This window comes from Euwallacea fornicatus, chromosome 6 (genome assembly GCF_040115645.1).
Source record: "Euwallacea fornicatus isolate EFF26 chromosome 6, ASM4011564v1, whole genome shotgun sequence".
Taxonomy (NCBI): domain Eukaryota; kingdom Metazoa; phylum Arthropoda; class Insecta; order Coleoptera; family Curculionidae; genus Euwallacea; species Euwallacea fornicatus.
Window position 1 is genome coordinate 1,895,001 of NC_089546.1, and position 25,599 is coordinate 1,920,599.

The 25,599-nt window shown below is 33.1% G+C and overlaps 1 protein-coding gene across 1 annotated transcript in view; it reads left to right on the forward strand.

Moving 5' to 3' along the window:
• The first annotated feature begins 6,668 nt into the window (after positions 1–6,668).
• Positions 6,669–25,599, forward strand: part of LOC136339601 (uncharacterized) — a 52,155-nt gene continuing 33,224 nt past the window's right edge. The window contains exons 1-2 of the mRNA XM_066282988.1: positions 6,669–6,896; positions 6,955–7,049. Coding sequence (XP_066139085.1) covers positions 6,864–6,896; positions 6,955–7,049 — 128 coding nt within the window. The 5' untranslated portion in view covers positions 6,669–6,863. The remainder of the gene's footprint in view (positions 6,897–6,954; positions 7,050–25,599) is intronic.

Genomic DNA, 25,599 nt, shown 5'->3' on the forward strand with positions numbered 1-25,599 from the left:
GCCGGTAAGAGTATTAAAAAAAAACTTTAAATTTTCGAAAGAATTCGGCAATCACTTAAAAGAAGGTTGAAGTTATGTATCTGGTTTGGTGGTAGTTATTTAAAACCATTTTTGTGGATTTAAAAGCCATAAATCCATTTGTTTACGTTTTTTCGAGTTATACTAAATTTGTTCAAATACGGATAGTAAACATTTGAATTATAACTGTAATCTCAAAAAAATAATGTTAACTATGATAATTAAAAATAAAATAAAACCAAAAAACGGAAATCGTAGCCGTAAAGCACTTCCCCACCTGCAATGGAGTATGCTCGAATATTCTCGAAATGTACCAAATTATGAAACTTGCAAAAGTTAAAAATACTCGTACGTTAAATTTTTCGTTTATATTAAACAAATTGTATATTTCAATTTATACTTTTAGGACGTCAGTTTATTTAAATTTAGCAATCAAATTGATAAAATACATTTATGCATTAAGCCTAATTAAATTTTTTATCTCACCTATATATGCAGGGTGTTTCCAAAAATGTGGGTAAATCCCGGAAATAAAAAGGTCTTGTCAAAAGATTGTACTTGTCTTTATAAATTCTTTTCCAAAAATTACCCTTATGGAAATATAGTTCCTAAAAAAATGTGAGAACGAAAATGGAATTTTCTAAATAATTTTTCTTCCAATCGGGCAAAAAGATAGAACCTATCACGGGGGGGAAGGGGAGGCTACCCTCTGCTTTTTCATCTTTAAACTTTTAAAGCTTTGGGTTTTTTAATCGTTATGTTGTTTTTTCGATTTCCAACGTATCTAAGAAAAAAAAGTCTTTTTGATTGATGCACGTAAACTGAACCGTTTTTCAGAAAAGCATCATTGTGTTGTAGGATGTATTTTCAAAAATAATAAAATTTTGCGTATATTTTTTACTCCATCACCTAGATACTAAAATAAACGACATATTTACATTCAAATTGTCAAAAATTAATTTATTACTTTGAAATAAAGTCATTAATTTTCATAAGTTGGAGGAAAAGTTATTTGAAAAATACTATTTTCACAATTAAATTCTGAAGAACCGTATTTCCGTGAGGGTGATTTTCTGGTAAACACTTTATAAGCACTAGTAGAATGTTTTGACAACACATTTTGATTTCCGGGATGCTCCCACAATTTTAAAAAGGTCCTGTATATTTGTATATGATATTTGTCTAATGAAATTGAAACCAACTTTAATTACTACAAATAATGTGTGACATCTACACATATTCAATATATTCTTAAAATTTACAAATAATTATTAAATAATCCGGTTTATTTGGTGGGGTTTTGTTGGTTTCACGCATTTCCTAACTGGTTACAAAAGTGTCCATTAATGCGAATTATAGCGGTCTTCAATTGAAAATTAGGAATAATTCAGTTTGCTCCATTGCATAATAATAGACAATTCAATCTATCCTTGAATGTTTTGAAGTTTTTAGCATTAGTCGTTTTTATGTCGTGTAGATTGATGATATTGATCTCTTTCAACATTATTAAATAGATACAACATTGCAATAGCTAAATTCGTGTACCTTATCAAAAACACAAATAATTTATTCATTGCATTGATCTTGTCCTTCAATGATCTACAGGTTAAAGTTTTGATAAGTATTATCCATGAAACGGTTTAACCAAAATCACAACGATACACCTTTACCTGTCTTAGGCTTTCCTAAGTTCTTAATGACTCTTGAGAACGACTTAGATCTGCCTTAGTTTCCGTAACTGATAGTCACGATAAACAGTTGTTAATTAAATTATCTGAAATTGAAACTCAGGAAAGCTAACTCATTTCGACTCTACCTCTAGATATTGCTCAAAGTGAGACGAATCCATATTTAGCTTTCATAGTGGTGTGTCTTACAAGGTCTAGCAGTTTTTATTACTACCATGCTTCACTTGTAGATAGCTGACTCTCAGAATTTGGATATCCCCGTAAAAGAGTGACTTTATGAGACATGGCCAATGGATGGCAAGCAATATTTGGGCAGCTTTACCTCAAGAATTTATCAATAATTTGATTAGGAGTCTTCCAAACAAAATTAGAGCTCCAAGGAGAAGCGGAGGAGGTCCTATATATTATTAAGGTTTTTAAATGAATAGGACAATTTTTGCCATACAGAACTTTAATCTTTGTTATTTGGAAAAATGCATAGATCCATATAAATACATTTTTTTTAATGTTGTTTTCTCCGTCTTTGAAATCTTATTTCATTGTCTGGTTTCATTGTATTTTAAAATCCATTTGTAAAAAATAATTTATTGCAACGGATTTCCTTTTTTTTTATTTTTTTTTTCACAAATACAAATTTCTTAACTTTAATTTTGATATTCCAGTGCCACCATCATAATTTTATTCGACATAAATACAAATTTCATCTTTTTATAATGTTTGAGAGCACATTAAGAAATGTACCAAATTCAGCATGCAAGTGTGCTTAATGTGCCCATTGAGGGTAAAACCACGATTATACCCTCAATAATCATTGTATTGCCGAAGAAACTCCATCTTCATGACACGCATTTTGCTGATCGATTTTAGAGAGGAAGTTTGTCTTTTACCATCAAGTTCCGAAGTAGGATAAATTCACGAAATGTAAATTATTCAATATGTTTGGAGCCCTATTTAACGTGTAAAATTGTTTAACTATAACCAATTTCGCACTTGACCGACAAATTTTGACCCAAATCGCAGTAAATTTTCCGTGAAACTACAAAAAAGTGCGTCTAAAGACATACTTGAACAGTTTTAAAAATGAACTTTCATCGCTTCTAAGTATCTACCAACCAAAATAGCTTCTGCCAATATCGAAACGGATTTGTTTATAATTACGCTATTTTGTAATTCGAAAAATGGCTTTGCCAAGAATGGGGACAAGGTTCTTAAACTCGATTAAAACGTTTTTGTCGGTTTCTGCGTTGTTCGATATTAATTAACTAGTTACGACCACACGTTGCAAAATCTTTACATTTGATATTATAGCAGTAGAGCTGGCACGCACGATACGCTTTTGGAGTATCCGCCATTAAGCCCGCTTTCCTTGTTACGTTATATTATGAAAACGTGTTAATTGGATTAACAAATTTGTAGAGAAAAAATATGATATACATTGCAACGCAAAATTAACGCATATTATTAATTTTTACGCATTTTCGTTTTTATGATTTTAAAGGAGAAATTTTACATTTACTAACGAATTATGACCATGATTTTCAATAAACTTAACTTAATAAAATTAATAAGGGTCAAGTTAAATGAGTACACGTGTACCAAAAATGTACATAATTTTCATTCCTTAATTTGTACGAACAAATGGATATTTGATAGCGTGTATTGCCCCTTCTTGCTCCGTTTAGTTACCACACACACCTTGACATATTTGAAAGTAAGTTTCTAAAGCCAACTAACTTTATGCCATGTTTTTATAATACCCAATGACAGCTCATTTACATCGCTAGGGAGAAACTACAAGACTCTAATTTGTCGAGTCATGTTGACTTATAAATGTTCGATGGGGTTCAGATCAGGGCTCCGTGCCGGCCAAGGCACCTTTTCAATTTCCACGTCTTCGAGATAATTTTGTACTACTCGTCTCATGTGTGGACGTACATTATCGTGCATCAATAAAAATTCCTCATCGATATGAGTCATATGGCGCTACATGGGGTTTTAAAACGTCTGTTATTGATCGGCGGCCTGTTAAACCACCATTCTAAAGCACAACTAACTCCGTGCTACCTTGTAAACTAATGTCTATCCATATCATAACAAATTTACTTCTATAGCTTATAATTCCCACAACGTTGCACTTTTCTATGACGATCTACACTGAAAAGACAAAATTGAGTCACATCCGCAAAGAGTATCTCCAAATCTTGGTGCTCTGTGGTAAATTAAAGACGCTGTCTTTAATTTACTGAAGTTTCATGATCAATAGAGGACCGCTCGCAGCCCTACAGGCACTAACATTCTTTTCTGACAATAGTCCTCTCATTGTATCTTGAATGATACGAAAGTGATCTCTGCGAGAAAACTCCTGCTGCAGCGCAGTGCTTATCATGAATCGACTTTGGAAAATTTTCAGTCGTAAAAATCGATCTTCGTTATTCGTTGTAAACCTTTGTCGTCCTTGTCTAGGATTTCTTTGATTACTATTAGTGTCCCGAAACATCGAGAGTGCTCTAGAGAGCGTAGTGCCACTCCAAACCGTATTATGATTTGAACTTGTGGACACTTCCGCAAGTGCCACAGCATCTACCCACTCTTCCAGCAAAAGATTTCTTTTCTCATGGACATTTTGAGCAACCATCTTCGAGAACATTTTAAATTCACAAAATGCACTAAAAACACAATTTAAACGAAGTTAGATGAAATATGCTACCTTCAAAACAAAATTGCTTAAATATCAATTTTCAATATTTTGCAAAAAAACTGTAGTTAAAAAGTATTAATAGTCTTAAAAAAATAACATCAACTCACTAGCGCGCATTATAAATATTTTCAATTTTAAAAATTATGCGCTAATTTTGCAATGAAGTGTATTAAACATTATACCTAGTGTTTCATTTAAAGTTACACAAGTGATTATCTCCGAAACTAATTTTAAAATAAAAAGAGATTTCAAATAAACATTCGTTTTTATGAAAGGGAACGTTCAATGTATATAAGCAAATTTTTACTTAAAGGTATTTAAAACACATTTTAAAGACAATTTTATATTTTAATGGAACACTCATTTTTTTAAAATAAATTTGTAGAAAGCTTAAAAAATTAAGCATTTTATGTTGAATTTTTTTTCTAAAACTTCTCGTTTTCCAGAAATCAATAAAAATTAAAATCACACATTTAAATTAACACATGACTTGAATTAAAAAAAAAACTGTAGTAACGGAAAATAAAATTTCGTCGATTCTAAAAATTAACCCAAAATCATAGTTAAAAATTATTTTTAAACATCTATTAGTCGAATAAATGTTCAAAAAATTGACCTTTCGCATCGAGATATTTTCCAATTCTCATGGTAAACGATCTCGAAACATTTCCAAGCATTTGTTCAGTGATAGCTTCGCAAACTATTCTGATGCGGATTTTCATATCATCTGGATTTGTTAAAACATGACTGGACATTTCTTCTTTAAGATGACCCCAGAAAAAAAGTTTAACGGGGTCATGCTAGTTGATCTGAGTGGCCAATTCACTTGACCATTATTTCCTATCCATTTTTCAAGAAACATTTAATTTAAAACGTCTCGTGCCATATGAACAAAATGGGCGGGGCATCCATCATGCTGATAGCAAAAAGTAACTCTTCGGTCAAGAGTAAGGTGTTCCAACCAAATCGGTAGATCATTCAGCAGAAAACTACGATACTTCCCTCCATTTAAATTGCCCTCAATAAAAAAATGGTCCTATTATTACGGACAATGCCGCGCCAAACATTAATTGACCAAGGTCTTTGATGTTCTACTGGCCTCAGCCAATGAGCATTTTCAAGGCACTAATAGCCCATGTTGTGGCGATTTACCTCACCATGGTTAGTGAAAGTGGATTCGTCAGAAAAAACACATTCGAGAAAAAGTTTTTATTGAAATCTAATTTTTGCCTTGCCGAAATACAAAATTGCAGCCGCTTTTCAATATCATCGTCATGTAATTCTTGGTAAACTTGTTCAATTTTAAAATACGATGCACACTAGCCAATCAAATATCCGAATTTCTTGTCAATCGACAGCAATTTACATGGGGATCAATAGCTAAAGTTGCTCAAATAGCTATTTGGTCTTTTTCACTGTCTTTTATTTTTTTTTTATTTAGTCCAATGTTGCCACTTTTAAGAAATTTCTTGATGATTCGATAAAAATCCGACAACCAGGTGGTCTTTCTTTAGGTAATCTCCACACATAAATTGGATTAGCTTCAGCACCAGTTTGACCACTTTTTGCATAAGCTAACACCATTTGAATTTTGTTTTCTTTAGAAAAGTTCCCAATTTTTCGCTTTTAAACTAGCAACTTTAGTTGAGAAACAAATAATTAGTTTCGGTTAAGTTTCTTTAGTGTCTATAAATCAATTCAATACCTTCAAAAAAATTTACCAGTACATTTTAGTGTAAACATAGCTTTTTGCTCGATTGATAAATGTTTAAAAATCATTTTTGCCATGATTTTGAGCTAATTTTTGCAATTTGTAAATTTTTATTTTTTATTAATGACTTTTTTCGTAATTTGAGTCATGCGTTATTTTAAATGTGTCGTTTCAATGTTGGTTGGCATCTAGAAAACACAAAATTTAAAAAAAAACAGCAAAAAATACTTAATTTTTTAAACTTTCTGCAAATTTATCAAAAAAACTGGGTTTCCTTTGAAAAAAGCTAAATTGGCCTTGAAATCTCCTTTATATGGCCTTGAGTAAAAATTTGTTAATGTGTTTTGGACGCCCCGTTTCATAACAAAAAATGTTTGTTAGCAATGTTTTTTGTTTTAAATTTGAGTTCGAAGATAATCACTTGTGTCACTTTAAATGTAACACCTTGTAGAAAGTAGAGATGTTCGAGAATCTGATGAGTCCTATCCTGGCTTAAAACGACATAATTTTATAATTTATGTACGTCACAATATACCAAGTGGCTCACTAATTGAGTCCGCACATGAGCTCTATCTGGATTGAAGCCGATAGTGCTTGTCAGTCAAGTGTGGGAGGTTTTACATTAGTTTAAACTTCGCGTTGTCTTGGCAATAAATATGTCGTGTTTTGGCCCTTAAATCGATTCTGTAGTGAAAGATGTAGTTTTGCAAACTCTAATAGTGAAAGTGTTCCATGTAGGAGATTTAGCATGGATAAGGTCATTTTAATTAGTGTTAAAAAGGTGGGAAATAACTTATTTACAATGCGATGGGAAGACTAGAGGTAACTAAAATTTTCAGAGTACCATATACGTGACGTGGCTGGTACTATCACTGGTACAAATACAAACTGAGGCAAAGCTTCTTGGAGACCACGTCTGCCAGAAGGAGATCGTGTAAGTCTACTTTATCTGCATTTAATTGATTGCTCCAAAGTACAGTACTTACAATAACTTGTAGAACGAGGTAGAACTGAGGAATGTATTAACGAGGAAAATCGGTGCAATCTATGCGGCAATTTTCTTGTCTATGATCCCATGAAATAGGCAATTAAAATGAGAATGCCCCGGTATTACTCTACACTGTATCGAAACGTTCTTTCGACATGTTTTAAATTACTCCCTTATTTGATGGGACTTTGGTTGAAAGTGAGTGTTGTGTGAAAATTGAAAATAACCATCCTGAATGATGTAAGAAATGAATGAGATATATTCACTTTTGCTCCTATTTGCAGCTATAACACAGTTTTATTGACAATTTACTTTACTATATCATTAAATTACGGAAATTTCGCTTTCAAACATTTCATAGCATTCAAATACGTATATAAAGTATATACAGGGTGTCTGGAATCGTCACGTCGATGATAAGTCATGTTGATAATAAAATATAACTTTTTCAAAAACGGTAGAAGTTATAGATTGAAGCAAGGTAGGCATTTTTTGTGAAAAAATATTTAGTATAAGGAATAGTATAGTGTTTAGTATAGGAAAAATAGTAGTATTGATTTCGTCAATTAACTCAAAAAAATTAATGGGTTTAAATAGAAAGTTTTGACTTACCTTGTATGAGGAAGACATGAAACATTTGTTTACTTATAAAAGTGAGCATGACTTTTAGTTATTTAAATCGTCCAACTTTCATCGTTACCATGATAGTTGAAAGTAACAGCAAAAACACTTTTTTATTTCTTGCTTTGAGAGCGAATAATTTGATAACGAAAGTCGCTAGTATGGGGCTCTTGCATTATTATAGGGTGATCTATAACCCCTAGTATGTATAACATAACTTTTCTGGACACCTTATATATAGGCAAGGTTTAAATTGATAAAATTACTGATGCTATATACAGGATCATCCATCGAATATTTGAGGAAATAAGGGCTTTTCGGAAAATTCCCAAAATATGGCAAAACAGTTTTTCAGAGGGGTGAAATTTTATATAAAATTTAATTCCCAAACTTCGCCCTTATGCGTCTTGCTGCAATCCTCTTAATAATTTGTTTATGGGACGAGGGATCATGTGACATCTCAAAGTCAAGGTTCTTCGAAACTATAGTTTTTAGTGTGGATCTTTGCATCAAATTAAATCAAGGTCATATTGTATCTTGACCTTGATTTGAGTTGATGTCTCAAAAGTGTTATGCTTTTAGATTGAAATGAAAAATGCTAGTATAAGAAGGGGGGGTAAAGAATTAGAACGTGAAAAGCTACTAACTTGTGACCTAAACACCAGAAAATTAAAATTGAAATCTCGAAAACTGTTAATAGCTATACGGAACGTATTGAAATCATTAACGTACGTTGTTACGCCTTTGATCTTGCTAAAACTGTCACAAATAACGAACTTAAAGACTTAGGCTCATTCCATCATCTTTATTCAACCCGTATACGCTCCCATTATCAATTTTGGCTGTTAGTCTAATCTGTAGAAGATATTCATGTTATATCTCCGATTTTTTATTTAAACATTATGTTCTTCCCAAAAATCCTAGACATGTACACGCGACCTAATTCGATACATACCGAAAGATCCACAATACAAACTATATATTAAATGAAATACAAACTCACACTTGTTAATAGGAAATTGGTTTGTTTTCGATTTTGTGCTCACATAGAGTTTTTGATTAAAAAAATTGAAAATGGAAAAAATAAAAGAAAAAATAAATAAAAATAACCAAAGACCGTTTGGGAGCAGACGACAAAATGAAGAAAAAAATTTCTTTCAAAAAGCTAATTTTTTTCATTGTTTACATACTACGAGGGTGTACAAAATATGAACCGGACTAATTTTTTTTTATGTTTTGAAACAAGGTACAAAAGTGAAAGGTACAGGTTATTATTCCACATAATGTCCTGATGTAAGAATAAATTTTGTCATCATATTATAAATTTCTTAATGCTGTTATCGTAGAAAGAAGCGGGGCGTGCTTTCAATTAATTGCACACGAAGCCCTCCACAGCTGTATCGTTATCGAATCCTTCTCCTCCCAGTGTCTCTTTCTACGGGTCAAACGCGCAATAATCACATGGGGATAAATGTGAACTGCAGAGAGGATGTTCCAGTGTTGTCCCGTAAATATAAATGTTTTCCAACTTTTCTCTAGTCAGGTTGGTTATGTAAGGAAAATTGTGTGGAAAATTCTCGTCTTTTCTGGCAATATGCATGCTCCGTCTCAGCAGTAGCTGACAGTAATAGGCTGCGTTAACGTTCATGGAAAAAATCAATGTGCAAACATCATTCGAAATCTCAAAAGACACACTGGTCCGAGGGAGACAAGCATGGAGCTCGTTCTCAAGTGTTTCACGTATTTGCAAAAATTTCGTAGGCCATTCATATACTTCGATTTTGTTTACACAAATCTCACTGAACTGTGCCTTAAGTCTTTGAAGTCTTTCCAGTGGTTTCACGCCTTCACGTGTAAGAAATTTTATAATAATGTTGTGCGCAACATGAGGCTGTATTTCGTGCTCACTCGAGAAAGCAAAGTGGACATGGTTTTGTGATCCCCTACCTCCTACCCTAAGGCACACAAGTTCCCTCCCGTTGTTCTATTAGCCGCATGATTCATTCAATTCCGATTCATATTTGATTAATTCTTGCTTAGCTGAGTTTATATTGTAATTTTTACGATATTTATAGATGTTTTTCTCAAAAACTAATCGATAGATTTTGAATCTTTTTTAAATCTGAAAAATATAGCTTTGAAAGGCTTTGTGTCATATGACCCCTCGTTTCATTTAAAATTTTTGAGTGAGTTGCCGAGACGTGCATAGGAGTTAAGTTTGGGGGATGGATTTTATATAAAAGTTAATCTCTCTCAAAAACTGTTTAGACATATTTTGTGAATTTTCCAAAAAGTCCTCGTTTTTCAAGCCTGAGGGCAGGTTAAGTTTTCATTAAATAACCTTGTGTAATATGATAGATAGTTTTATAATTATTATAAAATACTTAAACAGTACATGGAGATGTTTCATACACGCTTTCAGAAATCGCTAAGACAAATTGAATTGAAAACAAATTTATGTTGGATGTTCGAGATCCAAACAGACCATCATTTAACCTTCATGAAGAGATTGCAATTTTACGAACAATAAGAATTAACTAGATATATGATTAAAACCATTCGTCAGAACTGACCTTAAACACGCATATGCAGTCATAATCTCTATCTACAATCAGTGGAACATCAAGCTTTTATTTAGAAGTTTTATAGCTAATTCATTTAATTTTGATAGTTAAAGATTCCTCACAAAGACCCTCAAGGCATGTGACTGCCCTCAGGTCTCAAATTGAAAGACCACTGATCCAAATCTGACTAACCCTGCAATTTCATGTCGTGTTTTCAAGCTAATCGGAACATTTAATTTACTTTTAAAACGATTAAAAAATGATTTAAATTTTGGAAAAATGAACATCCTTAAAGCCTCAGTTCAATAATTATAAATCTACATTAAAACACTGGTTCAAAATGGTTCTTAAGACAGCTAATGAACAACATATGCCGCAAAATTCATAAATTTGCAATTTTATATTCGATATTCAAACTCTAAGCAAATTTGCACAGAGACTAAAATTGAAATCCAGAAACTAATGGATTCAATATTAAAGGTCAGCGGCGAAAAACTGACCACAAAACCTTGGTAGGCTATAACTCTCATAAAATTGCAATTTCATCTTGTATTTTCAGATTCATTTAGAAAATGCAGAACGAGATTTTCAATTATTAACAAGTAGGTGCATGAAGTTATAAACGATTTAACCGCATTACAGCGAAGGTGACCCAATATTGACCGTGACATGCGTATCCTGCAACATCGCTGATCTTCAAATATCTTGCAGTATTGGCAAGACCTCAATGTTCATATTTCATACTTTAAAATAGTCTCAAGATTTTTTGAGACTTTTACTTTAACACCTTACATTTTACACTAGTGTGCAATCCACAATGTATCGCATTTAAGACCAGTACATACTTGTATTTCTTTAATTTTTACAAGTACAGAAATAGCTTTTGGTACTCGTATAACTGGTATAAATTCGATATCTACATAGCATTTGATTTTTGGCAAAATTGCTTAAACATGTCAATTTTTATTTCACCCCACACATTTTTTGATAACATTCTGATGCTACCAATATCAATCCTTTAGGGAAGGTGACAGTTGCCCTTCAGAGTTTAAATGGAAAAGGGGTTTAAGTGATACCTCATTTTAAAGATATTTTAAACGTGACTTTACCTCACATATTACTTGTCATCATAAAGGAAAATAATAATAAAAATATGCAACATTTTAAACAATCAAATTATAATTTCCTTTAACTTCGCAACTGTTCGAAATATTCACCGTTATCTTCTTGGTACAGCCCTCACTGATGCTAAAACGAATTTTTCAAGTTTCTAAAGTATTTGCAGTGATTCGCCTAATTTTTTTGTCTTATACGTTCTGTGAGATCGTCGATATCGTGTAGTTTTGTATTGCAAACCTTCAATTTCAGGGATCCCCAACCAAAAGAAAACGAGAAGAGTGAGATAAGGATATCTCAGCGGCTATTCTATTGAGCCTCTTCTTTCTATCCATCGATTTGGAAAAATTTCATCTAGATATAAGCCGACATTCCGAACAAAATATGGTGGTGCTCTATCTTGCAACCAAATCCATTCGTCCAGCATTTATGAATTCACTTCATTGGGAACAAATTACATAATATAGAAACTATTTCATCTTCTTCAATAAATTTTAAATATCGTTGGTCATTTAAATTTCCATTGAAAAATATTGTTCCTAATATTCGATTTCCTATGATACCCGACCAAATATTTATTTTTGCAGTGTAATGCGTGTGACCTCTCATTCAATAAAGCATCACTGCAGGCCAATATCGACAATTTTGTTTATTAATATCTCCATTTATTGTAAAAGTTGCCTCATCAGTAAAAAAAATCTATTCCATAGATATTTCAGATTGCTAAACAACATTCATAATCCTTTTGCAAAATTCAGTTCGTCAATCTCCATCATCCTCAAACAATTCTTGACGTATTCGCATTTTATAAGGCCAATTATTTGTATTTTTCAATATATTTTCCGAATGAATGTATTATTAATTATATTTTCACGAGTTACCTGCCGGGCTGTTGTGTAACCGAGTTTTTTTTCTAATGCTAAGTGTGTGTTAATTTTTTTATTATTTTTAATTTTTTACCGTCTGTTCTTTGTGGTATTTCTCACACGAACATGATCTCTACGTTTTTTTCCTATTTTACTTACAATCCCTTGATTAATGGATGACAAATCAGGATACTTTTGTCAAAATAATTGAATAATCTCATTTTGTGTTTGGACCCTGTCACCGTTTCCAATCATTCTTAAAATTTCGATTTTATGAAATTCAGCCAAGTAAAACCTTATTCGCGATTTCATAACTTACGTGAAGTACTTCTTTTCTGTATTAAATGAAATGAAGTAAATTTTTTATTAAAGGAATACTCAGATTATTGTGGTATTTCAGAAATAGTTCGTAAAACACCTTGCAAGTAAATAAATAACATACAAGTATGAAAACAATTTATTTTTAGTATTATTTTTCTCTATGATCTAAAGCAATATGTTAGGTAAAGCCAGGTTGAAAAGATCTTTAAAATTATGTATCATTTAAACCTCTTTTCCATTTAAACTCTTAAGAGTAACTGTCACCCTAGCTAAGGGGTTGACGTCAGAATACTACCAAAAAGTGGATCAGGCAAAATAAAAATTAACTAGCTTAAGTAATTTTACTAAAAATAAAATTCCGTGTATCTACACCGAGTTTATTCCAGTTAAAGTTATCACACTGTAGAACTTCATAAACTGCATATTTTACGGTATTTAGCATAAGCAATATATCAGGGCGTCGCCTACAACTTTTCTAATATTTAGCTTCGTGTTAGAGATACCGCGAAAAGTTAATTGAAAATGTTGTTTAGAAGAATTATTTTAAGCATCGATTTTTGTTGAAAAATGTGCATTTTTGGTTTTTTAATTATCTTGCGTAAATAAATTATGATCTCTGGCACAGGGGACTATTTTACAAGCTGTATCAGCTTCAAATACCAAACTTTTTACTTTTTGACATCATAAACCTGCTGGAAAACCGACAACTAGAAATACGAATCGACGATACTTTGTCTTTCCCCTTTTCCCTCACAAGGACCTCCCCAGGGATCCCGGCTTTCACCATTCCTATATAATGTATACTGTCATGATATATACCATCAAAATTTAGATGACAAAATACATACAGACCACAGAGCTTACATACTACCATACGTCGATGACACAGCCCTTGTGGTGCACAACAAAATGGCAGAGAGAGCCGTCGACAAACTTCAGGCACTAGCGAATGACACCATGAAATGATTTTACAGACGGAGACCAAAACCAAATGCCAACATAAACCAACTGTTACTTTCAAATTATCAAATTAAACCAAAATCACCTATAATAATGTTAGACGGTCACATAACGGAGCCAAACAATGACGTAATATACCTAGGAGTAACAATCGACAAAAAACTAAAATTCACTAAACATATATAAAACATAAGAACAGAAATTGTCAGAAGGACAAAACACTTTCGGTCGCTAACATACAAAGACAAAGGAATCAGTACAAGGAATGCCACCAAAATATACAAAGCTATATGCGACCATCACTGGCCTACGGTCACGAGTTGAGGGCCAATGCAACAGATAAAACCAAACGGCACATACAAATAACAGAACAGATTAGACTTAGACTTATCACCAAGATCAGACATCCTGGAAACACACTACACAACCAATCAAACCAACTACTGTATGAACGTACGTATACGACAGGAATAATTGAAAGACTACTATAGCTACAGGTTAAATTGAAAGACAACCCTCACAATTGGACGATACTGAACCCACTTTGTCTGGCAGGACAGATGAAACAAGCAAAATTCCATCTTCCCTCAAAACCCTTACTAGAGTACTTTTGGCAGCAGAGCCCTAATTTGTTTTTTAAGTTTTCCTTTTGATCTTTGTATTGCTATGTTTTCGACCATTTTTCTCGTTCTAGTGAAATATCTTAGCAAGATAGAATGGGGCACAAAGACCAAATGGTCGATAGCCCGTTCCTCTGCGAATAAAGATGAGTCAAATATGTATAAATCATGATCCAGACAACAAAAGTTAATAAATTGAATTAAAAAAACTCTTTACAAATTATCAAATGTAAAGTTACCGAATGAGAACTGTCTGAACAGACTGGTGCATTTTTTAATCCGTTTATGATTGTTGTTAACAACTCTTCTAAGTCCTGTTTCTATTATTTCATGACAGACTTCAATAACTCTTTAACACAATTTATCGTGGTTTCTAAGCTTTACTTTGTATACTTTATTCTTGATTGCGTCTCAGAAATAAGAATCTAGAGGCGTAATGTCTGGAGAACGAGGAGGCCACATTTTAAAAGGACCATTTTTACTAATCAACTTTAGAGGAAAATGTTGATATAGTCAATCTCGAATCAGTTCAGAGTTTGAATAGAAGGATCGTCTAAATGAAAATACATTTCTCGTCGCATATTACAACGCGAATTTTCAAAGATATACGGGGCGTTCTAGGAACATGTTTCCAAACTTTAGGAGGTTATAAAGGGTGATACGTTAAGTCATTTTGCCTTATAAACATATATCCGGAAATGAGTCATAAAGGCACAAGAGAAAAAAATTGTTAAAAATATTAAATAATGCTCATGGTTTCGCATTTCTTTGATTTGTTTATAAAACGTTACTTTAATAGTTGAAATAGTTATATTTGGAGCGACCAAAATCCTCATAGAACATTTAAGAAGTCTAACCACTATCAGTTCTCTACCAACATATGGATTAGCATAATAGGAAATTATGCCAACCCACACGTTCGTAGAGAACTGACATTGGTCTGACTAGTAGAGTTATTGGACCGTACTTAGTGAGTTGCTCGAAAACGTTCCGTCGAATATACGCAAAAAGATGTGGTCTCAACATGAAGGAACTCCGGCACATTTCACTTGCAGTGTGTGAGACCACTTAAATTTATAATTTCTTGAGAGTTAGATTGGACGGGGATCGACCTGTTAATTGGCCGGTCCAGAGTCCAGATTTAAAACCTCTCGATTTCTTTTTTTGGGGGTACCTCAAATTACTAGTTAATTAAACACTTGTAACAACAGAAGAAGAATTGCTTGGAAGAGTGATAGCTGCAAGTTACTTGATTGAGGAAGGTCTCCATGTTCTTTTTCGAGTGGTTCGGCGTATTATCGCATGTCAGCAAATTGGTGGCCGCAGTTTTGAACAACTCTCGTAATACTTTATTGTATTTCTTTTCTAATAATTACCTTAGAAGACAAAAATGCAACTAGTAAATACGAAAACATGCATTCTTTAACGTTTTTACACATTTTTTAGTCTAGTGGCTTAACGACTCATTTCCAGATATATGTTTATAAGGGGAAATTACTTAACTTATCGCTCTTTATAATCTCCTAAATTTTGGCAACATGTTTCTGAAACACCCTGTATAGCAATTCATTGTTAAAAAAAATTAAACTAGCTTTTTGCGTTTAACGTGGTGTTAAAGAAAAAAAGGCCCAATTATTGCATCGGATAAAATGCCGCACTAAACTTGAATTTTTCTGAATATTGATCTTTGCAATTAATAAACCAGTAAGGATTTTCTACAGCCCAATATGTTTTGTGAAGACACCGTCCTGTTTGTAGAGAATGCCGCTTTTTCGGTGTTGGAATGAACCCTTTTTGTAATGGTTGAGCAACGTCCTTGCATATTGTTGGCACCCGTGGATGAATGGTGCTGCAGTTGCGGAAGCCTGGTGGACCGGGGGGTGTGAGTATTTGTTGGCAGTCGTTGTCATATTTGAATGATATACAGTGCCACAGAAAAGTATGCGTACCACCGTCGAAAACGGCTTTTTTTACATAAGGAATTGGATAATAAAGAAAATCCTTTTGGAAAAATTATATATGTCTAAATATATAGTAAATTTGTTTTTAACTAAGCAACAAAAAAATCCCTAATTTAACAAAATTAAAAAAACTGATAATCGCAACTCAAAAAAGTATGCGCACGAGAGAACTCATCAACGAATAACAAATAAAAAAAACCATTTTTAATATTTTGTTGGTCCTCCTTTGGCCTCAATAACTGCCTTTAGCCTATTCTTCATAGAAAAAACCAAATTTCTAGTAACCACCATTGAAATATCATTCCACTCTTGCGATAGAGCATCTCTTAAATCCTGTTTGTTGTGAATTCTCCTCTTTCTTATGCGTCGCTCCAGTTCATCCCATAAATGTTCGATGGGGCTCAAGTCCGGAGATTGGGATGGTGAATGGAATTGTTTTGGGATATTATAAATTAATCATTCTTTTACAATGGCAGATGTATGCTTCGGATCGTTGTCCTGTTGGAAGCACCATCCGCTTCAAAGGTCCAGTTTTTCCGCAGACTGTTTCAAATTGTTTTTGAGTACGTTCAAATATACAAATCGATCCATTGTCGTATCTACAAACACCAAATTACCCACCCCACCAGCAGACATACACCCCCAAATCATCACGGACCCTCCTCCGTGTTTTACGGTAGGAATAATATTTTTAGGATTTAGCTCTTCATTTACCTTTCTCCAGACTCTTTGTTTTCCATCACTACCAAATAAATTAAATTTGCTCTCATCACTAAATACGACAGAACTCCAAAAATCATTGGTTTCATCAATGTGTAGATGAGCAAAGTGAAGCCGCTTTTGTTTATTAGTATCTGTTATAAAGGGTTTCTTCCTGGGAACTCTACTATGAAAACCCTTGTTGCGAAGAACTGCCCTTACTGTTTCTGAATGAACATGTATTTTATGATCGTCTTCCAGTGTATTTCGAATTTCCACTGCCGTTGTTCTGGGGTTTTTTGAAACTAAACGGTCAATGGAGCGCTTAATGCGGGGAGTTATTTTTGGCGAAGGGCCACTTCGAGGTCTACTATGAAGTGAATTGGTGGTTGAAAATTTTTCTAAAACTCTTCGAATACTAGATTTGGCCCGTCCAACAATTTTGGCAATACTGTTTAATGAATTTCCTTCATTCCTCAATCTAATAATTTGTTCACGCAATTCAATGCTAATCTCTTTACTTTTTGGCGCCATATCGATCAATTATTCTGTCCAACTAGTGAGAAATCTGTGCACAAGCTGGTCAGATTACAACTATTACAGAAACCAGTCGTTAACTTGCAGCAACATGTCAGATCTTAGAGGAATATCGCAAAATCTATTGCCCGTACGCAGACCTTTTTGTCCTGCAATTATGACTTTTTTAAATTTTGTTAAAACAGGATTTTTTTTATGTTTTGTTAATAATAAAATTTAATATATTTTTGGGCATAAATAATTTTTCGAAAAGATGTTTTTTCTTCTCTGATCCGTTCTGTCCAAACAGCCATTTTTGATGGGGGTACGCATACTTTTCTGTGGCACTGTAAGTAGAAGTATTCTGGAGTTTTCTGCTGTTGAGTTACTTGTAAATTATTTGCACCATTAAATAAATATATTTCCAACAATCGAAAAACATATTTTCATTTAAAACTGGGGATTGTTTGAAAAGCTTCCTTGGCCAATAACAATAATGCAACCAATTATTTTTGTCGCCTTCCATCAAAGTGTGTAAGTATTTGAGTTTGAATGGCTTTATTTCCTGACGAAGAAAACATTTTTTTACTTGGTTTTTTGAAAAATTTAACCTTAACGAAAAACATCTTAAAGTGGCTCTGGGATCTTATTATTTTGCGGGCGAAATAATTGCGTCTTGAGGGTTTTGCTGATTTCTACGAGTGGGTTGGTCGGAATTTTTTTGATTGCACAACCAGTAGTATTGCACAACCTGTTTGTTTTAGCTATTGCCGCATGTTGAACAGCAGCCCAAAGTGGATAGCGCAAATAATTTCATTATTAATTTTTATTTATTGTAACTTAAGATGTTCGACGAGCATTTCCAAGTTTACTTATTAAATTGGGGACGGCATAAACAACTGTTGGGTTTAAATAGCAGAATATCTGTTTATTAAACTGTCACTTCAATTGTTTTTGTTGCCATAGTTTTTGTAATCATGGCCTACTCGAAAAAAATAATGATATCTATGAGAATTGAGATATGAAATTTACACAAAAAAATTAAGAATGAGAATTTTTGATGAAAATCGATACGTAGACTTAAAATGCATGGGACAGCAAAAAAATAGACTACTTAAAAATTCTGCAACTTTTTAAAATTTTATGTTTTAGGCTGATATTTGTTGCTCGCGAATAATTTTACTGTATTTTGTAACCTAAACCTAATATTCAATATTAGATCGAAAGCTTTATTTTGGTTTTTACGACTTTATTCTGAAAAAACAGGAAAATCACGTTTCAAAGGAACGTGAACTTAGGGTTATTCGGAACAAAAGGAATAAGTAAAACTTCACGTTCGTTAAAAAAAATGTAAATTAATAGCGTGCATTCCCTCCCCTTGCGTTAACGATTGCTTGAAATCGACGAGACATACATTATATTAAATTAAGAATCACATTCTGGCCACAATATTACTCCCCTTCTGCCGTAACAACTTTTTCAGTCACTGGGCAGTTCTTGGAGCTGGGGTATACTGCCGAATACGTCATCCCAGTTCATCCCAGACGTTTTCAATAAAATTCATATCTGGAGTAATTGCTAACCAATCGAACCGTTTAATCCTTCTAACCTCAACCAAATATTCACTGGTAATTCTGGCTGCGTAGGGTCTAGTATTATCTTACGTAAAAATATCATGTTCGTCCAAAGTCGTCATTATAAAAGGCATAACATTATTTTTCAGAAAAATTCATAATGCACTTTTGAGCTGTAAGTGAACCATTCTGCATGAAGATCAACTCTGTGCGTGTTTGTGAAGTGATTCCTACTTAAACCATAACGGACCCACCTGTAAATATAAGTCGCTAGTCGACACAAGCCGAGGTATATAGTTCTCTAGGCCTTCTCCATTCTCGTTAACGTCCATTTGACCTATTAAGACAAAAACGCGATTCATCTGAAAACAGTACCTTGCTCCAGTCATCAGTCCATATTAGGTGATTTGGGGCAAGAACCAATCTTGGGATTTCACACCGGCTGTGTATTAGTGGCTTTGTTGCCATCCTTCTGCAAGTCACTCTAGTAGCACGAAGTCACATTCTAATGGCCCATTTGTTAATATTAACAACTCTAATCTTTCAAAGTTGATTTCTCAGTAAAACCACAGAGGTTGTTCTATACCGCAAACTTGCAGACACCAAAAATCTAAAATTTCTTTAGGTAGTAACTCTTTTTTTCTCTGATCCTGTTGTTCTGGTTAGGAGGCCAGTCCGCTCATAGTGCTGGTACACATTTTTTATAGCACATAGGCTTTTACCGACAACTCTTAAGAGTTTCACGTATTCCTCGACCATCTTGTATTAATGCTCCAATTCTTGCTAAAATAATAGGAACTAAAGACATTATGATCTACTAAATGAACATTACCAACAATACACCGTAAAACTGATAGGTATTAGAGAGAAAAGTCAGCACTAATGTGTGAAATATGAATTTTTAAGTACGCTGAATTTATACAAGATGTCCTTTTTACGAGCTCAATCATGGGGATCTTGGTTATTTGAAGCGATACGATGTCGGTGAAATTAAGGCAAAGTTGCGCATTTTCGAGCTTTGAGACATGCCGTTTGAAGAATTATAAAATTTTGGTTGCTTCTGGAAATTTTCGGGAAATTACGAAGTTTCGAAAAAAGTTTTTATTTTTTTCTAGACTCATTTGAAGAAACAATTGAAAATATCTGACACATTTTCCTAGTCACTTTTTCTCCTCGACAACATAACAGTGTCAAATTTGGAATTCGACGTTTCGATTTTCCGGAACCATCATCAACTTTATTTTTTTTATGGGCGGCATCTTGGATTTTCACAGTTTTGGATTCAGCTTTTTTTCCGATTACAATGATGTATTACATGTTAAGATTCGGACTTGTCGTTTAATAGAAATATCACAAATCCTGTGTTTGCAGAGTGCTTTGGAAATAACATACATAGTTTTGTTCTGATAATATTTAATATAATTTAATTTTAATAAGAGATGTTCAAAGGTTTCGCCATCCACCTCTAAGCACGGCCGCATACGTTTTTTTAAGTTGTGCATTGACCTTAAAACATCTCGTCTTCTTATTTTTGTCCTCAAAGTGGTTAGATATTTCTGCGCAACTCGTTAATGTCAGTGGATACAGATTTATGAACAAGGTCTTTCATAGTTCCTCATAAATAAAAATCTAATGGGGAAAGATCCGGTGAGCGTGCCGGCCAATGTATATCTCCATTATTTGAGATGAGCCTCCCTGGAAATAGTTCCTACAAGTAATCCGTTACTTTCCTAGAGTTATGTGACGGAGCACCATCCTACTGGAATCAAACGTTATTCAAGCGGTTGATGCAAATGTTTTCGTTAATGTAGTCAGTAAGATGGGTTTTCAAAAAGTGTAAATACCCATCTGCAGTCAAATTTTCTTCGTAAATGTAGACCAATAATCCTATCATCAAATAGACCAACCCAAACATTTAACCCGAAAAGTATTTGTGGTCGACGATCCTGGTGTTCTCGTGGATTTTCAATGGACCAGACATGTTCATTATGACGATTGAACACGCCTGAGTTAGTAAACTTGCACTCGTCAAAGGAGATCACATTGAAGAGAAAATGGGGATTTTGCAAAATGCTTCTGCAAAATACTACCCACCGTTCAGTATCTTCTGGATGCAATGTTTGAGATATGTGAATTTTAAAAGGGTGATATTTTTGTTTTCTTAAAACTTCATACTGCCTGATGAGATATGTTAATCTCTTCTGCTATCATCCTTATCGATGTAGAAGGGTTATCTTGAATCTAATGAAAAATTAATTTCCTTGCCCTTTAATATTTTTTGGAAGGTGTTAACATTTTACTTGCCGCTTGTAAAATTTTCGCTTCATTCTTGTTGAATTTGTTAAATTAAAATCAATGTACAAAACTAAAATCTAAATAGTAATAGATAAATAATAATTTCGGCATTGTTGACTCATACTGTGTACGCACCAAGCTGATTCACGTGTATATAAAAAAGGGAAATATTTCTTGTAATCTTTCACGATGCTCGTACTGCAGTAGTACCTTTGTCGTTTATAGGTGAAGTCGGTCGGTTAGTGCATTCTTGTTTTGTTGATCCCAATTTCCACTAAATATACTCACAATTTCCAACAATTCTCATTTGAAGATTTAACTCGTCGTCTAGGCTTAGAAAATGCTCCAAACTCTGCTAAATTTCGGTGAAGCAACAGAAAGTATTTTTTTGCTGGTTGCTGCCTTTCTGGATATCGCTCTAGATACAGTATGTAACAGTTCTGTTCGTACACATGTATTTTTTGTATAAAACACTCGATTTGTGCTTTCAAATTCAACGTTGCTCGCAGTTATTTAATTTTTTTAACAATTACTACGTTGTGAACACTTATATAATTTAAACAAATCTTATTATTCATATTTAACATCATATATAATTAATTTAAGAAAAATAACTCAATTTTCATGCGACAATTCTGTTCATACACTTTAACTTAAATATAAAAATAATCAAAGGTTTTTCTTATTCACATTATTAATTAACATTTTGTTGAATAGTCTTTTGCTTTGGCTACCGCTTAACATCTTTTTTTCATGGAATGAACTAGTTCTTGCATATATCTGAACTGATTCTTTCTCACTTTTGAATTATACCACTTCTTAAGTGAAATTGTGATGAAATCCGATGCTTTCTAATATTCCTTTTCAAAATGGCCCATAAGTGCTCGGTGGAATTTAAGTTGGCGGATTGTGGTGGTGTCTTAAGCAACTTTAGAACATTCCAAATTAGCCATTCTTTGTTAAGCAAAACCACATGCTTGAGATCGTCGTCTTGTTGGAACGTATAAACCATGGGCATACCTAATTTTTGTGAACTTTACTTCACGTTTATTTTCAAAATTTCATTGTAGCCATGTTTATCCATAATACTCTTTAATTGAATTCGTTATTCTATTTTTTTAATAAATGTTTTCATAGTCGTACGTCTGATACACTCTAGTTATTGATATGTACCATCGTAAATTTCTCGATAACTATTGAATTTGGAAATAAGATATGTTACATGAAACATACTTCGATTTCGATGAAGAATTCAAAAATGAAGGTGGTTGCATTTGAAAAAATTAAGTTGATGGCGATAACTTATTTTTGGGCCATCCTGTCTATATGATTTTACGATAAAAAAACCGAAGTCAAAAATAGAAATTGACGTGTCCAAGCGTTATTCGAAGGAACGAATCCCTCAATTTTAAATGAATTTGTTTCAACTCACGCGTTCTCATTGTATGTATTTTGTTTCATAAAAGCTGTAACAATACGTGCCAATTAAGAAATTTAACAGATTACATTTCTCAGAAAATCAATTATTCACTACTTTCTAGACCAACAAATAAAATTAATAAAATTTCCTGATTAATTTTATTCCTAAAATTATTTTCATTTTCTGACGCAACTTAATTTTTTTGTTGCCAATGTAATGTTCTAAACAATTTTTTCAAATAACTTTTTTTGATATATCTAATGCGAATTTAAAAACAGCAGTGTGGTTCATATGATCGACATGTTTACGAACCTTTATCGCACGTGATTCAAATAATAAACGATTTATTAAAGAAACCTTTTGTACATACACGGAGAATTTTTTGGTGGAATGTTACCGCAAGTTACTCTTATTCTTACTTTTATATTTTCGCAGTTGGTACTTCAGTGTAGATAATTTATTCTAAATGTCCCCAAAGGAAGAAATCTGGAGATGTTAAGACTTGTGAACGTGCTGGCCAGTTAACATCACCAAGACCAATCCACTTTTGGAGAAACATTTCATCAAATTTTTCCCAAGCAATTGTCGTGTATTGGGATGTACACCAGTCGTGTTGATATCATATGGTTGTTGATCGATTTAAATTTATTTTCTTTAGAAGTATTGAAAAGTCATTTGTTAAAAATTTAAATACTCTACAGCCTTAAGATTTTCATCAATAAAAAAAGGGCCAATTAAATGTTCACCTATAATGCCACACTAAAAATTTACTGTCCATAGATGCTGGTTTTCTACTTCTCGTAATCAATAGGGATTTTCAACAGCCCTGGGTCTGTGAAGTTACCCATAGTGTGTAAATCCGGACACGTCCGAAAACAGCACATTCGAGAAAAAGTAATCATTTTGTCTGATTTTTCTTTCAGTAAAAGTACAAAAGGTAATACGGTTTTAAAAACTGAAAAAAAGAGAGAAGTGGTAAGGTTGAAGTTGCAAAATTTTGCAAACGCTGGTTTCTAATACACCAGACTTTTCAGCCAGCTGGAAACAACTTACATGAGGATCAACTGCAAGGATAGCTAAAATATCAATTTAGTTGTCTTCATTTCCAACGAAAGTCTTTGAGTATATTCTTTTTTGTGTTTCTATACTTCCTGTTACTTGAAATAGACTCACAATTTTATTTATAAACGTCCGTGATGGAACTACGTTTTGTGGGAAACGTTCGGCATAAAGCTGCACAGTTGCGATAGAACTTCTAGTTGATTCACCATAAGTAAAAATAATTTTGCATTTTTTTGACTTCAAAAACGCACTAACATATGAAATTGTTTGTTATTCTAAAATTGAATGATAATATAGTTTCAATTGTGTTACGGACAGTTTTACACAGAAATGTGTTACAGACACAGTACGGCTGTGAGAAAAAAAAAGTGGATAAAACATTTATTTATTATGTTTTTTTTTGTAAATTCTTTCTGTTCAATGTATCAATACAAGTATTCTTCGTTGAAGGGGAAATTTTTCAAAAATGTCAATTTATTCCAAAACTATCAATTGAATAAAAATATGTTGCAAGTAAAAATATGTTTATTTTTAACAATAAATCAGAATCTGTCAAAAAATGTGGGAGTTCTATTTGATAAAGCAAAGTTGCCTTTGAGTAGAGCCTGAAGGTGGTTTTCAATCGAAACACTGATAATTCCAAAAATTTACCCCCTTCATACAACCTCTCTTTATCTGAAATTTCATTGTAAACCTGATAACTTCACAGATATTTAAGTGATACACTTAAAAAAACTCACCTTGTAAATATTTTGTGACCAATTTAAGGTGGAGACACTCCTATAACTTTTGCATTTATAATTCAATTTTAACAAACCAGGGCTCAAAAAATTAAAAATTAAAAAGTTCTGTTTACGTTGTACAAATGGTTTTCAAACTCATCGGATCAAGACCTGTTATAACTTGTTTCATATCAAAAATCGGAAAATAGAATTAGGGGATTTTTTCGGAAAAAAAAATTACACGCCACTGGATTCTCCATTCTTTAAGACGAATAGGCACCATATTTCACCCAAAAACAACGATCATTAACCATTTCAGAGAAATTTCTTTTATAGTTACGAACAATATTATTTTGTTAAGATAGCTATAGGCACAAATTCAAACGAATGAAAATGAATGATATACGTTAAATTAGTTCTTTTTTGGGTGGAAATCTAAAGGGATCAAGTTTTATAGAATTTCTTCACCAAAAAGTGATGAACACTTTGAACGAGTAGCCACTCGCTTATTTGAGAAACCTCTATTTTCAATCAGATATCAGTCCTGTTTATAATTCCGCTCGTGTGGGACAATATTTAAATTTATTATAAGCTGCAATATTAATCGAATGGCCTCATAGATCTCCCGACTTCACGTCTTTAGACTTTTTCTATGGGGCACGATCAAAAATAAACTTTATAAATCGCGTCCTCACGACATTGAAATCTTCGACTACACACACGCAAAGCTTGTGAGGAAATCACTTCACAATAGAAAAATGTTCAAAGGAGCATAAAAATATACTTTTCTGAAATGGTTAATAATTGTTATTTTTTTATGAAATTTGGTACTTACCCATTTTAAAGAATGCCAAATTCAGTTGCGTCCTTTTTTCGAAACAAACAATCACCCTAATCCGTTATTCCGATTTTGATATAGAAAACAAGTTATATTAAGCCTCAATGTCGAATTAGTTCTAAAACAATTTTTAGGGCATAAATACAGCTTTTTACTCTTTACCTTTTGACCCTTGGTTCTTTGAAATTGAGCAATAAATGTAACAGTTACAGGAATGTTTTCATCGTAAATAGGTCACACTGTATTCACGGTATTTGGCATGTAGTGCAAGATACCGAATAGGGTAATAGAGAAAATCATTCCGAATTATTTTACCATACTTTTCTATATACCAAGTGTTA